This window comes from Vigna unguiculata, chromosome 3, assembly GCF_037176805.1.
Source record: "Vigna unguiculata cultivar grain cowpea cultivar isolate G323 ecotype 2 chromosome 3, ASM3717680v1, whole genome shotgun sequence".
Taxonomy (NCBI): Eukaryota; Viridiplantae; Streptophyta; class Magnoliopsida; order Fabales; family Fabaceae; genus Vigna; species Vigna unguiculata.
The window spans coordinates 56,849,616-56,870,647 of NC_140794.1; the positions used below are offsets into that span (position 1 = coordinate 56,849,616).

The 21,032-nt window shown below is 31.4% G+C and overlaps 2 protein-coding genes and 1 pseudogene across 4 annotated transcripts; all 3 read left to right on the forward strand.

Moving 5' to 3' along the window:
- The first annotated feature begins 3,651 nt into the window (after positions 1–3,651).
- On the forward strand, positions 3,652–5,303 carry LOC114175520 (uncharacterized; annotated as a pseudogene). The gene is made up of 4 exons (XR_014993314.1): positions 3,652–4,280; positions 4,571–4,689; positions 4,796–4,914; positions 5,023–5,303. The product of XR_014993314.1 is annotated as an uncharacterized LOC114175520 (transcript).
- Positions 5,304–10,475: 5,172 nt separating this feature from the next.
- On the forward strand, positions 10,476–15,905 carry LOC114176819 (DEAD-box ATP-dependent RNA helicase 20-like). 2 transcript variants are annotated; one of them, XM_028061992.2, is made up of 10 exons: positions 10,476–10,789; positions 10,881–11,386; positions 11,490–11,669; positions 11,758–11,919; positions 12,015–12,169; positions 13,760–13,852; positions 14,038–14,123; positions 14,200–14,426; positions 14,961–15,048; positions 15,195–15,428. In XM_028061992.2, exons 1-9 carry the CDS (start codon positions 10,734–10,736, stop codon positions 15,002–15,004), a joined length of 1,509 nt encoding a protein of 502 aa, XP_027917793.1. In that variant the 5' UTR covers positions 10,476–10,733; the 3' UTR covers positions 15,005–15,048; positions 15,195–15,428. The 2 variants fall into 2 exon arrangements, with proteins under 2 accessions (XP_027917793.1, XP_027917789.1); XM_028061988.2 differs by lacking the exon at positions 14,961–15,048 and adding an exon at positions 15,508–15,905 and having other exon boundaries at positions 10,480–10,789.
- A 3,468-nt stretch (positions 15,906–19,373) lies between these two features.
- On the forward strand, positions 19,374–19,995 carry LOC114174971 (large ribosomal subunit protein uL15x). The gene has a single exon (XM_028059706.2). It carries the CDS (start codon positions 19,443–19,445, stop codon positions 19,881–19,883), a length of 441 nt encoding a protein of 146 aa, XP_027915507.1. The 5' UTR covers positions 19,374–19,442; the 3' UTR covers positions 19,884–19,995.
- Positions 19,996–21,032: the final 1,037 nt, after the last annotated feature.

The following is a 21,032-nucleotide window of genomic DNA, read 5'->3' on the forward strand; positions in this document are numbered from 1 at the left end:
TAATTTCGTAACTTATCAAAATAGATGTTTTTACTCTAATTGCTTTTAGTTGAGTGCCATTGGTCTAAGGTGATTTAAACAAAAAAAAGAGTAATTTAACCAAAAAAATATATCTTTTTCATTGAAAGTATCATGTTTCACATGATTCAGAGATTGTTCTCTCAGGACTCAGGATTTTTTTACGACCTTTTCTCTTCCATGAATCCATGACTTACTATCCTAAAGAATAATAATATATAGACGATCTCAGATGATAATTTGTATGAATTTTTAATATAATTTTGATGAACCAAATCAGTTCCATATAGATTATTTATTATTGAACTAATATTTTTTTTAATCTAAATTAGAATGTGTTAATTTTAAGATTTAACAGTTAGGACAAAATTGATGAGTAAATAATTTATATTGTGGATTAATTTCACAAACACATTCAATTAAGTGAGTTTTCTTTTAATGTGAATTTCAATAAGAAATTCATGTATTTCTTTCCGTTGATCATATTTTTATATATTTATATAAAGGTGGAATGTGATATTGAGATTAAATGGTAGCAAAGAAAGAAATGAAGAAGAGAAAGATGGATTGAAATAGTCAAATTGGAAATGTAAATTCCAAAATTTAAAATAGTAAAATATAAATTGACAAAAGATTTATGAAAACTATCATCCAAATTGTAACAATCATGGATAGATTTGTCATTTTGCTATTAAAGTGCTTGAATTGTAACCCCAACTTGACATCATTTTTACATTTGAATAACTATTATATTTTTCTTTTTTTTATGACAGTTAAATCAAAATAAAATAAAAGAAAAATACATAAATTGTGATAATTATTTCAAAATTGTTCACATTACCACCTTTCTCAATGCACCACTTGAATTATTGATATTTTTTCTTCATTTATGTTGGCTCTTCTTTCCATCTTTTTTTCGTGAATATCATGTGTCATTCCCTTTTTTTAGGGTGTGTTTGCTTTTAATGATAGATTTGAGGGAGGGTGAGTAGCTGGATAAGCAAGGATGAATTTGAGAGTGATTTTAGTGTTTGCTTCAAGGGATCTGAACTGATTTGGAAGATGGATTTGAAGGAGATCTCAAGATTTTCATCCTCTCACTTTAAAGAGATGAGTAAGGAAAGATATATTATCACATAAACTTTGATATTTTTATCCATAACTTTTACATATGTCTGCAAAATGATTTTTTGTTAACAGTATTTTTTGTTATATATATATATAACATATAATCACATATTTAATTTTTTATTAATTTGAAACAACAGTCATATCATGTAAATTATTGAAGAGTAATATGTCATTTGTTTTTAATAATAAAATATATATTAATTATAATAAAAATAATAACATTACTAATATAATAATAATAATATTAAAACTAATAATAATAATAATAATAATACTAATATAATAATAATATTAATAATAAAAAACTAATGTTAATTATATTTTATTTTATACTAATTTTAACCACAGGGGTAAAACTATAATATAACAATTTTATCTATTAAAGTATTATTTTATATCTTTTATATCTATCAAATCATTTACAAACTTTACATTCAAATCTCTTTACTTTCACCTCTCTATTCCTTAAAACAAACAATCTCATTTTCCTCTTTTCATCCCCTCAAATTCATACTCACTCTCTCTCAAGTCCATTCTTGGAAACAAACACAGTCTTAGGGTGTCTTCTTTTGTAGAAAACTACAGTTCAAAGGTAATAAGAAGCATTGATTTGAGAAATTTTTTGTGTACCTTTTCACTGAATGGAGGGCAAGAGAAGACGCTAATTTGCGAGATCTATTTCCATATGGCATCCCCTACTAAGATGAGATTTAAGGGTGATTATAATTATTTTACCAATATACCCTCATTTTTTATTACAAAATACAACATCACTATCAGAAAAAAATTGAAATGATTAATTTTTCAAATCAAATATATTATAATATTCATTTTTTTTAATTAATAAATATTATTAATAATTTTATTCTTCATAAAAAAATTTAAAAATTAATTACAACTTATCTAAATATCATTTTATATTACTTTTAACACTAAAGATAATTTGGTAGTCTTAATTTTTATTTATTAAATTTTATTTTTTTATTAGTCATATTCATTAAATCTCTAAAAAACTTTCACAAAACTTAAAACTTATTGTCAAATAACTCTACTCGTCACCTGAAAATATGTAACAACTAAAGAAACAAACAGAAGCACAAGCAAGCAATTATTGAAAAAACTCCTTGTATAACCACCCAATAAAGTTTGTTGAAAACAAGGAATATTCTAGGTACTGGAACAGAATTTACAGAAAGGAAAATTCAGAGAATATCAAAGCGACATAAGAAGAAAAGACAATCTTTCATTTCCCCTCACTCTCTCTCCTTATATGAAATTTTTTGATAGCTTCGTAGCCTCAGTTACGAGATAAAGATTTTATACTGTAGAATATTGTGCATCACACGAAGAGAATAATAACATCACATCAGAATTCTGATTTTATTCGTTATCAAATTAGTTCATATATAAGAGATGTATCGTGGTTTATGATCAATCAGTCCGAGATGAATACTAGTATGTGATGGATAAAGATTACGGACAGAAATGCCAACAAGTAATATATATTTACTTTACAATATTCCAAATTTAATGCATCTCATCGAAAATAAAGGTCTTTTCAAATACATCCAAATGATTGTTAATTCATATGATGTGCCAAGAGTCATTGGAATATTAACACCTTGAGTTAACATTGTCATTATTAGATATCCTTAAAATATTATACACGACAGCTGAAGGGGTTCAGGAATTTTATCATTGACATCAACGAAAGGTTATTGCGTTGTAAGATACACAATTCCCTGTATTAGTTTCCTCATTGCAAATTAACATTTCAGAAATTTCTGCTAGCTGGTTGATTTCCTGCTGTCATTTTTCTTCGGGCATTCTTATTATGAAGGGTACCTACGTTAAACAAGCCAAATTTCAGCGATTAAGCTAGCAATAAATCTGTTGGAAGTTATGCGTCGATTAAAATAAGATTAATTTAAAATATATAAATGAGTATAAACTTTATTTTATACAGAAAATTTTATGAAATTGAGCTAAGTTTAAAAATTACTTTTTAACATACGGTATCACATTCATGAGTATGAATCTATCACAATAAAATTTATTTTTTTTAGATATATTATTCTACTGGTTATCAAAACCAATTAATATCTAGTCTGGTATTCAACATTCAATATGTATATACTCTCTGTGACGTGTGTTGTTTTAACAAAAAGAATTCATGTGATCATGTTAGAGAATGTAACCCTTACATTCTAATGAAACCGTTATGACCTTAGAAACAATGCTAGATTTTTCAAAGATTTGTACACCAAAACCTTGGAGTACATAGCAAAAAAATGACATTGTTCTAACCAACCCTCAAGGGTTATTAAAGTTTAAGCGATTATAGCAAGAAGCCCACATTGTTACAACCAAATAGCCAAAACACACTAAAAAATGAAAAAGGGGTCATCATAGTATGACATGTCCAATGAACGGCTGATATTGACAAAAGAGTTTTCTCTAAAAATGTATACTTAAGTTGACAGAAGAGAAACTCCTTTTTCACCTAGGTTGAGGCTTCGATAGCAACGAAGGCTTCATGAAATGCCAATTTAGAATCAACCAATAATTCCTTTCGTTTCCTATCCTCATTTTGTAATGTGAGAAAAGTTGAGACAAAGAGGCAGAGAGAGATATGGAAGATGTGAATCACACCCCAAGAGAAGCAAAGGATTACTATTCTAGACCAATATGGTTGCTAGAAACTGCGCAAGCATTTGGAGATCTCAAGAGAAGTGACAGAAATGGAGTTAATGGCTTCCATTTTACTGCTGGTAGAGATTCCTTCGTCTATAACTCCCAAGAAATAATGACTCCTGAAATTTCTGGAGCATTCGAAGAAATCAAAAGTTTATTTAGTAGCAGAAATGGCGTTAATGATGAGGTTGTTGACCAAGAAAACGGTGACTATGGCCGCTATTCTTTACAAACGTTGTCAACAGAAATTGTGGAAATAGTTGAGGATGGCAACAGCATAACAAAAAACAAAGATAGAAGGGTTGATGATCTTTATGTTGCTGTTGGCAAAGATGACTTGGATGCAGTGAAATGGGCTCTTGATCATGCTGTTTCTCCCGGTTCCCGGATTTTTCTTATCCACGTCTCTTCTCCGATCACATCGATTCCTACTCCAGGTAACCATTAATCTTTTTCATTTTTCATTCTCATTTCTATAAGAACGCTTTTCCATTTGAGTTCAGAAGATTAGTTCTTTGTCACACAACAGATTTTGCAGGGAACCTTTCCTTTGGAATATATGTTCTAGCGAGACCTGCTATTACGAGTCATTCTTTAGTATTCTGCTCTAGTATATACTGTAGCATGAATGTTTCAAAGTTGTGCATTGTCTATGAAGAATACATCTCAAACTCTGAATTTCAAACCTTAAATTATATCTGCTTGGTGGTGATAACTTATCTGATAGTTGGAAGGTTTGAAAGAAGTAAACTGACCCCACAGCAAGTGAGACTATACGTGAATGAAGTGAACAACAAGAGGAAGGATCTTTTGCAGAAGTACATTAAGATGAGTAATGAAGCCAATGTACTGTATCTCTACAATTTATTTAGACCACAAAAACATACTAAATTATTCTAATTCTAGTTTTGTTACCAATTCCTGTTTGTCTCCGTGTTCTTTCCGCTCCCAGGTAATAGCAGAAACGTTGCTTCTGGAGAGCAATGACACGGGAAAAGCAATTCTGGATCTCATCTCCATACTTAACATAACCAACCTTGTCATTGGAATCAAAAAGCTACCTTACACACGGTATGCTATCACTGCTTCGATTTCATTCACAAATGGATGACATCGACAAGCACGTGTTAAAGATTAAGGATTGTGTATCTTCTTTCTCTAATTTGTTCTTTTGATCAGGCGCAACAACAAATTGAGCATTGGAGAGTTCGTAAAGAAACATGCACCGAATACCTGTGAAGTTACTTTGGTTTATAACGGCGAGGTGTTTGTGTCTGACCCTTACATGGATGGCTTGGTATCCTATGGCCAAGCATCACAGAGTAAAAATCATTCTAAAAGCAACTTCTTACAGTGCATGTGCTTTTCAGGCAAGTTCAGTTCAGTCAACTATATTGATTTTCTCTCTCAACTCTTGCTATAAAAATATGTACAATGAATTAGACTGTGGAGCTAAATAGGTACATTTGCTATGAGGGGAAGCTGTAGATTTCAGCAATGCATGATATATGTTTGAAAAAGTAATTTAATTATGTATGCTATTATTATGCTATATATATTTTATTTTGTTGCATGTTTCCTTTCACAGTCTCACACTCTATCTATAATCCCTTGCTTACAGGGTGCATGAAAGAAGATGATGGTAGATAGTACATTTCTCACACCAGGAAAAGCAAGCACTGGGTCAACTACTCAGGTAGTCTTAATTTTCCAGCGTGTTGACTAATGAAAATTACATCTTTCAATCACGAGGAACTAAATCGGACCACCAACCATGGGCCTAAAGTAGTTGTGTGATCTACACAGAAAACTCATGTGCATCATACTATTAATTTTTGGGAAGAAAACTTTTGTGGATTTGTCTGCCAAATAGATGAGGGAATTACTGCCTTCAATATGAGTGACACAGTTAATGTTCTCTTATTAAACAGCTTTTTAATTTAAATTACAATATAAAGTTACTTTTATATGAACTCCGTAGTGTGTAATTAGTATTTTTTTTTATTATTAAAAAAATATCATCTCTATTGCAGCATGAGTTCTCCTATTATGTAAAAAGTGAAGTGATAGATTTAAGTAGTTTTGTAGAATTTGATATTTGTGAGATTTATTTAATATAACTTTTTAATTTATTTTGTCTTTAATTCAATCTTTATTTAAAATATTCAATATAATTTATTTCGATCGATATTAACACCATTTGAATTTGAAACGTGATTACCTATGATGCACTAATACTTCTATTTAGATCACATATTTGTGTTCGACACGTATTTGTGTCCGATACTTTAAGATAATTTATTGATACTTATCAATAAAGTATTTAATTTATAAAATTGTAATACACTATAAGAAAATATTTGAATAATAACCAATTTTTGTGACAACAAATATTAAGTGACCAATTTAGGTACCAATTTAAAAACTAAAAATTATTGACAACTAAAATAGTTCCAAAAATTTATAATTGGTCTCTAAATTGATAATAAATTGATAAGTAAAATAGTCTTTATTATGAATTGTTTCTAAATTGTTCACTCACATTAGCTACCAAGTTTTGATTATCAAAACATTTAGTTTCTAAATTGGTCACTAACATTAGCTACCAAGGTTTTGATTACCAAAATAATTCGTTAAAATTAATATTGAAGTGGTAAGAAAGTGAGTACGGGTATCACTACGAAATTATACTCATTACTCGGTGGAGATGGGATGAGACAAAAGTTTAATATCTATTGGATTTGGATATGGAGATGAGAATAAATTTTTTTTACGGATATAGATATGGGATAACAAAACTCATCCTCACCGTATCCCGTTGTCATCTCAAGACTTTATTTCACCCTAAATTTTAGGTTTTTGTTGATTTGAGTTTAAATATGCACTAAATCCAATCGCAGCATCTCACTGGGGCTTAAAATGTTTGTAATTTGTTGGTATTTATTTGAAAGATTCTCTTCTATTTTACATGTGAATGCTTTATGAATGTCTTTTGCTACGTGCAATGTTGGAAAACTATCTTAAATGAATTTATTTTATATAATTTTTGTATGCTATTTAAATTTGTTTTCGGTAGTAAAATTATTAAGAAAAATGTTATTATTTGATTTATTTGGAGTGAAGAAAATACATTTTAAAATTAAAATATAATAACATTCATTAATCTATAATTTGTAAATGTGTATAAAGTGATTTATTTTATATACACGTTTTATTTTTTAATGCACACAAAACAATATAAAAATAAATAAGTTATAAAAATAAAATAAAAAAGTATTAAAATATTCTTATAATAATTAAATTTTAACTCGGTAAAATAAAATAATAATAAGTGTACATATACACATATACACGGCTACATTATTAATTGTGTTTTCACTTGGTAATAATATATAATCAGATATACTCTTTTAGTACATGTTTTCTCGAATATGATTTGTCCAATTATATTACAATTTCTCTGTACAAATTAATCTCTTATAAGTCAAAAATATTTAGTTGATGCATATTTTTCTTGTTATTAAAAAAGTGTTCTTTTCAGAAAAATACAATAAAAATATTTCCTATGTTTTCTTGTTACTTTAATACTTGAGTAAAAAATTAGAAGAGAAAACCCATTTTATAAGACGTTTTCAATAAAATATATATATATATATATATATATATATATATATATATATATTACTTTAAAAAGAAATTTCTTTTAATTAAAGGAGGTTTTACAATTATTTTTATTGGACAAAATTATATTATTATCTATTGTTAATTATGTAAATTATGTTGTTGTTACTTTAGTACCTAATACCGGAATCAATGAAATATAATATAAAAAAGTTGAATATTATAATTTATCATCGTGTAAATTAAAGATAAAGACATATAATTGAAGAAAAACCTAACAACATTATGAACTGGGAGCGAAAATGAATAAATGGTCATGATACAAATTTGTACTTAAGAATAACATGTGCAGTTTTGTACCATATTACGAAAAAATAGTATTAAAAAGGAGATTTGAGATACTCTTATTAAATTATAGAATGTTAAGTTATTTCACAAAAAAATATTTTTGAAGAGATAACTCCACTCTTCGAATTAACAAGTTCATATTGATGAAGAACCACATTATAACAAATTTCAATACATTGAAAACGAACATGTGAAACTTCTACTTCAGAACTTACACAATATATATGGTTAATTCATTATAAAATAACAAATGATAATGTTGGAGGAACAACACTTATCATACTAATTTGATTTGCCTCACAATTTACCTTTTTTTGGTATATATCACATCTAGCGACCTCTCATGAAAAATAATCTCTTACACATCTTGTTGAGTATTTGTGACTTTTTATCCAAACTTAATGTTTAAAAATTTCTTTGAGTCTTGCTACATGATATATTTACCTATTTGACTCAATATATCATTAAAACCTAAATATCTCAATAAATCCTTTATACTTAATACATATGCCATGCAACAATAATTTAGTAGTACATCCTTTGTTACTACATACACGCATATATATATATATATATATATATATATATATATATATATATATATATATATATATATATATATATCACAATAATATTATTTGGGTTATCGCACATTGTGATTTCATAGTCATTCTAAAAAATCATACATTATACATATGAATAATAACGTAATTGACATTCAGCTTGAAACAAAACTAACTTTATCATCATTCAAGTGTCAAATTAGCACTTGAGTGACTTGATCTAGCATAACAACCTACTAAGTTTCAAAATTGATTGTACCAACTTGACTCATCATTATTTGAGAACCCATGCAAAATCTTTAATCAATGATAATTTATGAGAAAAGGTAAAAAATAATTTATGTGATTTCTCTTTCACTCAGTCCTCACGTAGCTTGAATGAGGAACTCTACCTCTTGATTGACTAAACAAATGTTTAAATGATAATGTTATATACTTGTATGGACATTGTTACTCAGTCAACAATTTGATGCTCAAACAATACACACAAAAATAACAAAATATCTAGATTGCATAAACAATTTCTCAATACCAATTTAACCAATAAATATCCATTATAACATGCATTATACTTCGATTATAATATATTTGTATAACTGAAATTACAAATTTATCAATATTTTAATATATGTGATTAATGTTGTTTATGCTTTAATTTATTGAGCATACTATTCATCTATTTAATTTCCTCTTAATATTATTTTCATAATTTTATCTTTAGTTTTCATAATTACTGGACAAAAAATTATAGACAATTTAACATTTAAAAACTCATTTGGTTGGGTTTAGTGAATAAAAAAAAATGAAAAAACAAATAAACATGAAAAAATTAAAGTTAGCCAAACCAACACCATTCCTTGCTTATATAAAATGATTTTGCACTCAAACAACCTCCTCCTTCCTCCATTGAAACATGGACTAAAGAGCAAAAAATCTTGATCATTAGGTTTCTTCTAACAAACCCTTTAGGTGGTAAGTGTGAAAACATTATTTAAAGACCTCGTCTAACTAGTCAGAGTTTTTGACTTTGCGAGTCACTTGTATAAGGCTCTCTCATTGACTTGAAAGTCCGTATATGTCAAGCAAAAAGAAAGCTAGATGAACTAAAAGGAAGGAAGCACAAAGAAAAAGAAGGCTAGGCGCCTATCCATTAGAGAGTATTTCGATGACTTTTGACTCCATTTCTTCGTCATCTTCATCATTGTTTTTTGTACAAATATTTTTGTTTATTATTGTGAAAAAAAAAAACTCACGTTACCCATGGATATTACAAATACTTTTTATATTTATATTTTATTTAAAATAAAATTATTTAAAAATAATTTTTTAAAATATAAATTTATACAAACAAAATAATGTTAAAGTATAGTTCAAATAAAATTGCATAAATATTAACAAATATTAATGTAGACACACTTTGTCTCTAAAAAACAAATTACATAAAAAATATAAAATTTTAAAAATTATTTTTCTTAAAACCACTTCAATTAAATGAAAGAAAAAACACTATGCTGGAATTTATTTTATCGTAAACATCATATACCCCAAAGAAACACAAATGAAAGAAAAACTGAAAATATCTCACAATCTTTCTAAGTTCCAAATTACACCACCTAAGCAAGTTAGGCTTTGGAATATCTATAAACAAAACCAAAGAAAGAAAACTAGAAACAAAATTAAAGTAAGAAAAAAACTTACTTCAGAGCAGAATATATTAATCTTGATGTAAATGCTTCTTAATTACTTCATAACACAAGAAATCTATAAAAAAGTAATTTGAAAAAACGCGAGAGAAAAATAAAGAAAATAAAAAAAGTTTAAAAACAATATAAAATTTAATAAACAAATAACTAAATGGTTAAAAGTTTAATTTATATAATTTTACGCACCTTATTATTTTAAAATTATCATTTTTATGTAAACAAAAATAAAATTAGTTGACCCATGTCAATAAACTTATGAATACGATATTTAATTTTATTTGACATAAAATCGTAATAAATTATTATTTTTATTCTCAGAATTACAATTTTTTTTTCTTTTACGTTTGGAGTAGGAAAATCCTATTAGAAATGGAGTAAGTGGAAACTTGTGAGGAAAAAATGTTGGTACATAAATGCGAAGAGGTTTGAAGGGTGGTGATGAGATTTTGAATGGGCAGCTGTGACGGAAACCAGCAAAGAAGACCGTGTGTATAAGTAAAAGAAGGCAGTCCCTTTCCGTCCACTGTCAAATAGCAACCTGAGCGCTGCTGTTTCCGAATCCCTCATTCTTTCTGTTTTCGTTTTTCTTTCTCCCATCAATTCCTAAACATTCGTTTGATTGGGTTTTTTCTTCTGAACCCTAGCGTCTTGCGAGATGAACCCCTACGACAATAGATACTCTGATCCCGCTTCTTTTCACGCTCGTCGCAGGTACGTTCTCCTATTCTTTAGTTTTTTCTTTTTTTCGTTTGCAATCGTTGAACGTAAAAAAAAAATGTTTTTTTTTGTTTTCTTGTCGTAGCGATATCGTTAGATCTATTCCTCCGCCGTCTTTAGGCGGTCGCGGCGACGCGGTTCCCTATGGCGCCTTTAGGTCCAACGGGTTCGGATCCGCACCTGTTGCTCCGATTCCACCATTTGTACCCCCTCCTGGGGGTTTTAGCGTAGGACGAGGTAGTGGTAGAGTGGGCAATGGTCACCTGAGTGATAGAAAACACGACATAGGTCGTAGTGGCGGTGGAAGAGGTCGTGGCGGCGGTAGAGGCGGGGTTCACAGTTTTAGGGGCTCCAGGAGAGGAGGTAGACACGATGGTGGATCTTCTAGGGACGATTTGAACAATATTACACTTCCGAAGCAGAGTTTTAAGAATTTGGTCCCTTTTGAGAAGAATTTTTACGTTGAGTGCCCTGCGGTGAGAGCCATGTCTGAGCAAGAAATTATGCATTACCGTGCTTCTAGAGAGATCACCGTGCAAGGCCATGATGTGCCGAAACCTGTACGGATGTTTCACGAGGCGAATTTTCCTGGTATTTTACTTGTTTATTCTCTTGCCTTGCCTTTTTTTGTGCTTGTTTATATTACTACTTGATTTTTGTGTCTAACTGAGTGTGATGTTGTTTGTCGGGTCAGATTATTGCCTTGAGGTCATTGCCAATCTGGGTTTTGCAGAGCCCACTCCAATTCAGGCTCAGGGTTGGCCCATGGCAATGAAGGGTAGGGATTTAATTGGCATAGCTGAGACTGGCTCGGGTAAAACTTTGGCGTATTTGCTTCCTGCTTTAGTGCACGTCAACGCTCAACCTCGATTGGGTATGTGTTAAATTCCCTGCGTTGTCTATGTCATATGCTAAGTTTCCATTTTATTATGTTATGATAAATGTGTTTGCTGCTTTTTCAGCACATGGTGACGGTCCCATTGTCTTAGTATTAGCACCGACAAGAGAGCTAGCTATTCAAATTCAAGAAGAGGCTCTGAAATTTGGGTCTCGAACAAGTATTAGAAGTACGTGCATCTATGGTGGTGCACCAAAGGGCCCCCAAATTCGCGAGCTTAGAAGAGGTACATGGTTCAGCTTTACTTGTGTGAACATACTGTATTTTGATCTTAATTTTGGAATAACATGAACATGATGATTAGATTTTGGTGCTTGGTAGGCGTTGAGATTGTTATTGCTACACCTGGTCGTCTAATAGATATGTTGGAAGCTCAGCACACAAACCTTCAAAGAGTGACTTACCTTGTCTTAGACGAAGCTGATCGAATGCTGGACATGGGTTTTGAACCTCAGATACGGAAAATTGTAGGCCAGGTATTATTTTCAACTAACCTGTGACTTGTAATTAGTAAGTATTTGGGATAAAAATCCATGAATCTATTTCCATTTGTTTTTCCTATAGTTTGCCAACCAGATCTAGACCCCCTCTTGCTGAAGTCCCCTTTGTTGTGGTTTATGTGTCTTGGGATATGGCTTGCGTTTTGAATGTTAGTAATGAAAAGTTGGGAAATGAAGATAAAAAATTCAATCATGGGAGAAAATGATATTAAATTAAATAGTAGGATAATTAAAAGCAACATTATTTCAAAAGTTGTAGTTAAGGGTCTGAAGAATTCCATTGTTCCATATTTTCCTTGCCTTCCATCTGCCGGTAAATAGAAAATGTTCAACACCAGATAATGAAAATGTTCTAAATTTGATCGACACCAGCACAAAACTCCTTCTCAATCAAACCTCTTGCCTTACCGACCTTTAAAGATTGTAGTATACAATAATTATGTAACATTTTAATACATAAATATAGCAATAATAATCATACTAGTTACTTTTGATCATATTTGTATTTCAACTTTATAGATAGATGATATTTTCTATTATCCGATATCAATAACCCTGAGGTATACAAACTCTCACTATTTTTCAGCCTTGGAACCCAAAGGGGACAATCATAAGGTTTTCCGGTGAAGGAATATCTTGACCTATCTAAATTTGGTAACAAATATGATCAAAATCTTGGCACCCGTGACTAATACCATGTACAACTTATCAAGTTTCTTCTTTTAATTAAAAAAAACCTGCTTCGGAAAATATTTTCAGTTTTTTAACCTCAGATTGGGCTTGAGCAACAAATGAAAGCATGCCATTGTCAGATTACTTGAAAGATGTCAACTTTCCAGCTGAATCATATGACCATTGAATATTGTGGCAGATATTGAGCCTTCTCATCCAAAAGGACTTACAGGTTCTCAAGGTTCCTAAAATTTTAGACTCCATAGATTGCCAAAACCAAGCACACAGCTGAAAATCAAGCTTTTCCCACTACTCTTGACTATTTGATGGCATTTCAGTAATATTTTTCTCACCAAGATAGATAGTTTTTCCACTGCTCTTGACTGCAGAAGTGACGGCAGTGACTGGAATATTGCAGAGCTGGATTGGAACCCGCTCCAATATCAACTAATCTGAAGTGTTCAGGGAAAAAGCTTTAGTTTTTTACTCAGAGCTCTATATGTGTGTGTAACAAGTTAAAAGAAGTACATTTGTGATTACAAGAGGGCAGATTTTTGCATTTATGTAAACTCCTACAACATAAAAAGAGAAGGACTGACTAATCATTGCAATGCACATAATAGTATAAAATACATTTATTTTTTTAGTACTGAGAAATACGAACAGTCAGTATGAACCACTAAATCTTATTTAAATGATCAAGATGGATAAATACGCACAACCTTTTTAAGTGATTGTATTATTAAGTAATTTCTAATTTTGTTTCTTGACCATTCTCATGAATAGTTTGTATGACTTACATTTATGGTTATCACATTCTTATATGATTGTGTGGTTTTCAAATTGGTTATGTATAATTGGAGCATTTAATTAATTTGTGATTTAAAATATTAGATTCGACCTGATAGGCAAACATTATTATGGAGTGCTACATGGCCAAGGGAGGTTGAAACTCTGGCAAGGCAGTTTCTGCGCAATCCGTACAAGGTTAATGCAATAGTTGTTCCACTCTCTTTTATTTTTTCTATCATCTATATTTATGGATATCTAAATTTGTATTTGCTATTTCTTCAAAGAAAACAATAATTTTGTGCTATGAATTGACTTATTTAGATGCCATTTGGTTGATTATTGATGAGTGCATTCTCCTGCGGGTTATCATGATCCTATAGGTAATTATCGGGTCACCAAACCTGAAGGCAAATCAATCTATCAATCAAGTTGTTGAAGTTGTAACAGACATGGAGAAATATAATAGGTTTGTGTCCTCACTGATAACAGACGGTGGCAAGTGTTTATACTTTCCAAATTAACATTTTAGCTTGAACATGCAGATTAATCAGACTGCTGAAAGAAGTGATGGATGGGAGCCGAATTCTAATTTTTATGGAGACAAAAAAGGGATGTGATCAAGTTACGAGACAAATGAGAATTGATGGGTGGCCAGCACTATCCATCCATGGTGATAAAAACCAGGCTGAAAGGGATTGGGTCTTGGCTGAATTTAAGAGTGGCAGAAGTCCAATAATGACTGCCACTGATGTTGCTGCACGGGGTCTTGGTAGGATCATTGTGTTTAGAAGCTTAGGATTTTTTATCTAGGTCTAAAACTTTAACCATAGGGAAAGTTGGCCGGCTGCTGTCCAGTTCTCCTTAATATAATTTGTGGTTTGGGTGTTTACGGGCCATATTGTCAGTATGTTGGAACTGCCTGTAACTTGACCAAGGGATTACTAACTTGCATCCTGGGATGAAATTGTTTTGTTGCAATCAGTAGACTGCATGTTTCTGTTAATTTGGGATCTAACTTTTTAGGTGTCAAGTTATATGGATTCCTGGGTCAGAGAGTTCCTTTGATATGGCTCGGATATTGATCTATAACTTCTGAGGTAACATAGCACGTGTGGTCCTGTAGATTTCATAGAATGGGTTAATGCATGGTGGTTTACATGCTTGGCTGAAGAAGGTTAGTTATCAATAATTTGATAGTGTAGACTGAAGAGATATAGATCATATGCCTGTCATACGTTTTTTAAGGACATAGTCAAATTGATTGATCCCCCATCCACAATTATGGAGCTGATTGTATTTGCAGCCCGGTCGACTCATGCATGCTTAGTCAATAATTGGATGTGGTAGATGGCATGATGGTGAAGTAGCTCCTTATCCCTGGAAAGGTTAAGGTGGGCACATTGATGTGATGAATGTGTTGAGTTTGATCTATTTGACCTCTAGAATCTTACAACTCAGGGATAAGGGTTTTTTCAATTTTCTCCATTTTTAAACCTTACTCTTAATTTCTTATGATGTTTTGTTATGTTGCTTGTAGATGTGAAGGACATTAAATGTGTGATCAATTATGACTTTCCATCAAGCCTGGAAGATTATGTACACAGAATTGGTCGAACTGGTCGTGCAGGAGCCAAAGGAACTGCATACACATTTTTTACACATGCCAATGCCAAGTTTGCCAGGGATCTGATCAAGATTTTACAAGATGCTGGTCAGGATGTGAGTCCTGCATTGTCTGCAATGGTTCGATCAGCTGGTTCTGGTCAATTTGGTAATAAGAATTTCTTGTTGAAGCTGAAGTTTGTGGTTTTTATTAGGATGGCCTGTAAGTAGTTCTTATACTTTTGTAGGATCAGGGGGAAGTTTTCGCACAAGAGGACGTGGAGGCTATGGGAATCGAGGTATGACATCAGGTTCCAATGCCATTCCTCTAGGTTCGAAGAGGCCTTGGCATTATCTATAGTTTCGATGTTGCTTTACAGAAATTGAGTTTTACTATGGGGTGGTTGAATTTTGAGCATGCTTGCATGTGACCACTATTACATTTGAAACAACCCACTGTTGGATTTAGGACTAAAGTTTGGAACGCATATGTCGCGGATGATTGATACATGTATATACCTATTTTCCTCCTTTGACTTGATGAGGGCAGTAAATCTGGAAAATAGGTGATCAAATATAAAATATCTCTACCCTCGTTTGGCATCGGAGGAAAGAGAAGAATGGAAGAAAAGTTCAATTTCTTTAATTATCATTTGGTTTCAGAGAAGAATGGGAAATATATGGCCTTTTTTCCCTCGGTAAATTGCGCAGAAAAAGAAGATTAAATACATGCTCTGAATTAAAATTTCTGGTAATAGTAAAAAAAAAAAAGGTTAGCACGTAAAATTTTGTTTCCAATGAGTCTCAAAGGCAGTATAAGTTCTTATTTTACCAATTTTACGGTTAATGCGTAGATGATGTAACTCTAATAAATAACTAAGGTTTAAATTCAAATTATACTGTTTCTTGGACCGATCACTGACTTAAGGGTTGTTTTATATAAAAGTCAACTAAACTCAAACACGACTATAATATATAAATTAAAGTTATATTATCTGTTGCTTTTTTTTCCAACACGAGCAGTCTAATACATTAAGCAGATTGTTTTTTAAACCGAATTAAATTATCTAAAATATATTTTTCTAAAATTAGAGATTGCAATGTAACCGATAATTTCTTTAACCTCTCATATATTTAATTCTTTTAATCTGTATAACATAATATTAATTTTAATAATATTTTCATTTAATTAAATTTATAAAAATAATAAAGTTTATAAACTTATTTTTTAAAATATGAAATATTCATAATTTTATGATTTCTAACTTTTAAATAGTCTCTTAAAATTTTACAACATATGTGTACAACTAAAACTCAAAAATGTGCCTCTAAAAATAAACTTAATTAATAATTTATATATCACGAACTAAGCTAAATTTTTTGTCTCGTCCCCTTTTTTTAACTTCCATAGATTATTGCGCAAGTTATATGAAGTGAGTTTAGTAAACCAACAAATAAAAATATCCAACCAACCCTACAATTTTTTTCTTGTAGACTTATAGATATTTTCATATGGCATCTCATTTAGTAAAATAACTAATAAATAAAACATCACATATCATAATAAAATAGAACAAATAGCAAAATGTATATCAAAATTTAATCACTACATTCATCCTAAAATATACATAAAATAAAAATGTCATGGATACAAAACAATGTCATAGACATGTTTTAAAATATAAATCAGATTGACAAAAAATTGTTCAAAAGAATAAGACCAGTTTTTGAAAGATGCTCAAAAGAACAATCACCAACAAGCCTAAACTACATAACAAAATCTTCGTCGTCTTGATGATTACTAAGGATTTCCACATTTGCTCACACCAACATTTGGTAATCATTACAAAAAAAAAAATTACAACAAAGAAACAAACACAAAAAGAAGGAAGGATAAGCTAGTGTATTTAAGCATTTATACGTAGATATAGTAGATATAGTTACATAAGTACATAACTCAACAAACACATACATGGAGAGAATAAACATTAACTCACAAAGTTTTCTCTAAATTAAACACCTAATTGACTCCTCTTGACGTAATATCCGAATTATACTATTGATATAGAATTCTAAGCAAGTATGCACCTGCAATGATTTCTAAACTCTGGGAGTCTAGCCATAAGGGTTATTACCCAATCAATCACAAGGTTAATTTCAATATGTCTTAGGCTCAAATACCTCCCAAAATTAATTCTCACTTAAGCTAGTCTGGTCTCGCTAAAGCTAGACTGATCTCGCTTAAATTAAAATTTGAACAGAGAGCAAAGTGAAATTATGTTATTCTCGCTTAAGCTAGAAATCCTCGTTTTAGTTAGACTAATCTTGCTTGAGCTAAAAATTTCCACTTAATCCAAATAACAGATTTTCACCGATTTCAACATGCAAAAACCCAAAATCCCAAACAACAGAACTCAAAAACACAACCATGAACACCAAACCAGCATTTTAAGCACAATTCAAAACCACACGAGACACTAAAAAAAAGATTTTAAGGTCCTAACTTCCCTTACCTTGACTGAGAGTTAAACTTGAGGGGGAAACGCACTAATAGAAAGAGCATCACAGCATCAGAAGCAATTAAAGGGCTGAAAAAAAACATGAACACAAGAACGAAGATGAGGTTCTAAGAAAGAACCAGTGACAAAACCAATGCACAAAGCTGGAAAAGGAGAAAAACGAAAGTTTGAGCTCAACTTCTATGGAGGAAGGACAATTCCGCTAACTGCTAACTGGGAGGAGGGTTTCATAGCTGCCCTAGCACAACTTCTGCTTCAGAAGGGAGAGAAAGAATGTGAACTGTTTTTGAGAAAAGACAGAATGGAAGAAGTGAGTAGCTGAAAGGGGTCCGAAGGAAAACAAGTGGGCTGACCTTGAACCCTCTAATAAAGTTAGGCCCAAAATTTTTTACAAAAAAGAAGTGGGTTTTACACTTTACATGCCCTTTGCATTGCTATCCATGCTAAAAGTATAATAAGACTAACTTATTTTCGGTTAAATAATTTATTGAGAGTTGATAATTGATGTGTATTAAAAAGTAGTATTTCTTAACAGTATTTTAATGTTTTTTTCATATCATTTAATAAATATATAAAATTTATTTTGATAATAAATTTACTATTTTTAAATTATTGCATATTATTCTTTAGACAATCGTTTAATAAATGCTTAAATTTGATTTTGATAATAATTTTACTATTATTGAATTAATAACGTGTTAACATGTAATTATCTTAATTAGATGTCTGCTGGTATCAAAATGTGTTTTAAACGTTGAATAACGCTAGCTTTTACAAATATTAGATCATAATATCGTTTCGTTTAAGTTCAAAAATTAAACCACATTTCTATATAATTAAAATATGTAAAGTAGCCCAGCATCATAAAGGTTTTTTTTTTTTTTTTTTCATTTCTAATGTCATTGAACATCGACCAGTGACAATGTTTTTTATCAGTCAATACATAGATCAATGAGTATGATATTATTTTAACTTAATTATAAAATGTTTGAACCTTAGACATGTAGTTATGTTAAATATTTGGAAAGATAAATTTAATGAGGATGTCGTTGTGTTAAACCCCGATAGGCCCAATATTTGGATTTTTAAAATATTTAATCCAAATTTAATAAAAAATATTAAATTTTAAATTCTATTTTCTATTTTCTAATCAGATAAATAGTTCCATAATCAGCTGCCTTCTACGTCGCACAATCTACTCATGAAAAACTTGAGAATCAACTCCAGAACTAAAAGAGAAAGAAAAGGATCGAGATAAAGAGAAAAAAAAAAACATGAATAAAAAAAAACAAGAAAACCCAACAGAGACAGAAAAGAAAATGGGCTTTGAGATTCAAGCCTTACATTCAATTTTGGACATTATTTAATAATAAAACTATTTAATATTTTTTTTTAAATGACAGTAATGCACTAGTTTTTTTAATATATATTCTTAACACACATTAATCCTTTTAATTTAAAAGAAAAAAACGCCGTGTGTGAATGTGAGAGTGAAAATTTAAAATTTTAATAACCAAAATAAAAAGAAAAGGATGACTGAGCGAGGGTAAATCGGTAAAAGAACAAGCGAAGCATGTTATATATATCTCTCAAAACCCTAATTCTTTGAACGGCCGCTCCATTAGATAGATAGTGAGGGAGAGAGGAATCGAGAGAAAGAGAAAATGACGACTAGGTTTAAGAAGAACAGGAAGAAGAGAGGTCACGTGAGCGCCGGGCACGGCCGTATCGGAAAGCACAGAAAACATCCCGGTGGTCGCGGTAACGCCGGAGGTATGCACCACCACCGTATCCTCTTCGACAAGTACCATCCAGGTTACTTCGGTAAGGTGGGTATGCGTTACTTCCACAAGCTCCGCAACAAGTTCTATTGCCCCATCGTCAACATCGACAAGCTATGGTCCCTTCTCCCCCAGGAGGCCAAGGACAAGGCCACCGCCGACAAGGCTCCCTTGCTCGATGTCACCCAGTTCGGCTACTTTAAGGTTTTGGGTAAAGGTGTTTTGCCTCAGAATCAGCCTCTCGTTGTGAAGGCCAAACTTGTCTCCAAGATCGCTGAGAAGAAGATCAAGGAGGCCGGTGGCGCCGTTGTTCTCACCGCTTAGGGTATTTTTGTTTAAAAGGATTTTGAGATCTGTTATTTTTCATGTGATTTTGGTTTTTGTTCCTATCTATCTGTCTGAACCCGATTAGTTTAAATGGTTTTTATATTCTCAATGTTCCGGATTATATATTTTTTGCTTCTGTTATTTTTGTCGAATCCGTGTTTTACATTACGAAATTGAACCTCTTGATTGATTGTGCTTTAGCATTCGTACAAGTTTTTCAAATGCATCCCCATTCGCTGGAAAACATATCCATATATTTTTATTCAGGGCAGTTACAATGCAGCGATATTGGGAATCAAATAATGGTTTTGGGCAAATTGAGCCTTGCTTTTGCTTACACGTAAATGTTTGGGATTTCTATTCATTTGAATGTCATCTCTGTTAACCCTAAGATGCATTTGTATTTCCTTTTGTTATTTGATGTTTATATTTATTGTTCAGAGGATTGAGTCACTACAAAACGGAATGAATTTACTGTTTCATTGTTACAATTGAACGGAAACAAGACTTGTACCCTCTCATATACTTAAATTAGAGGGAAAAAGAACACATGTGTAATTGATACTTAGCTTCAACATTCCTCTGCCGTTTCCTATTAGCCCTTCCTTTCAATTGTCTGTGTAAGTTGGTGTTAATTTTTTTGTGTCTGCTACTATCTTTTGTTTGAATTGGTGTAATGCATAATCGAGGTGTAAGTGTAATTGTAGTTTAAATCTGTTTGCGGGTGTTAAAACTAGTTACTTGTTGGGCTTTGTAATTTGTGGACACACTTCAAATTATTTTAGTTATATTATGCGACAACCTACTTCTCCTAGATGAACATTTGAATATTTTGGGAGAGATATCGGTTGTGTGAACAGAAGCCCTTTGGTGTCGTGTATTGGTGAGTGGGGATGTAGTTAAACGCTGAACTTTGTTAACTGTTAGCTCAGTCTTGATGAATATGCATGATTGATGGCTAGTTTTTCTCCCGTGGTTCTAATGGCAGGAGTTTTCTCCTTCCACTATCAACCTTGGTGTGCATTTAGAGGTGTATTACACGCTTTCCAATTTCTGGTAAAGCACCGTAAACCATTCTGTAATTGATACCTAGTCCAGGAGAATAGGCTTTAAGTCGTACATTTTTTATCGGAAAGGTGAACTCAC

Bases quoted from the DNA above. Each gene is read 5' to 3' on its own strand.
- LOC114176819 (XM_028061988.2), top strand. From the start codon at position 10,734: ATGAACCCCTACGACAATAGATACTCTGATCCCGCTTCTTTTCACGCT. The intron at 11,670-11,757 runs GTATGTGTTAAA...CTGCTTTTTCAG, and splicing joins CAACGCTCAACCTCGATTGG to CACATGGTGACGGTCCCATT. The intron at 12,170-13,759 runs GTATTATTTTCA...TTAAAATATTAG, and splicing joins TACGGAAAATTGTAGGCCAG to ATTCGACCTGATAGGCAAAC.
- LOC114174971 (XM_028059706.2), top strand. From the start codon at position 19,443: ATGACGACTAGGTTTAAGAAGAACAGGAAGAAGAGAGGTCACGTGAGC.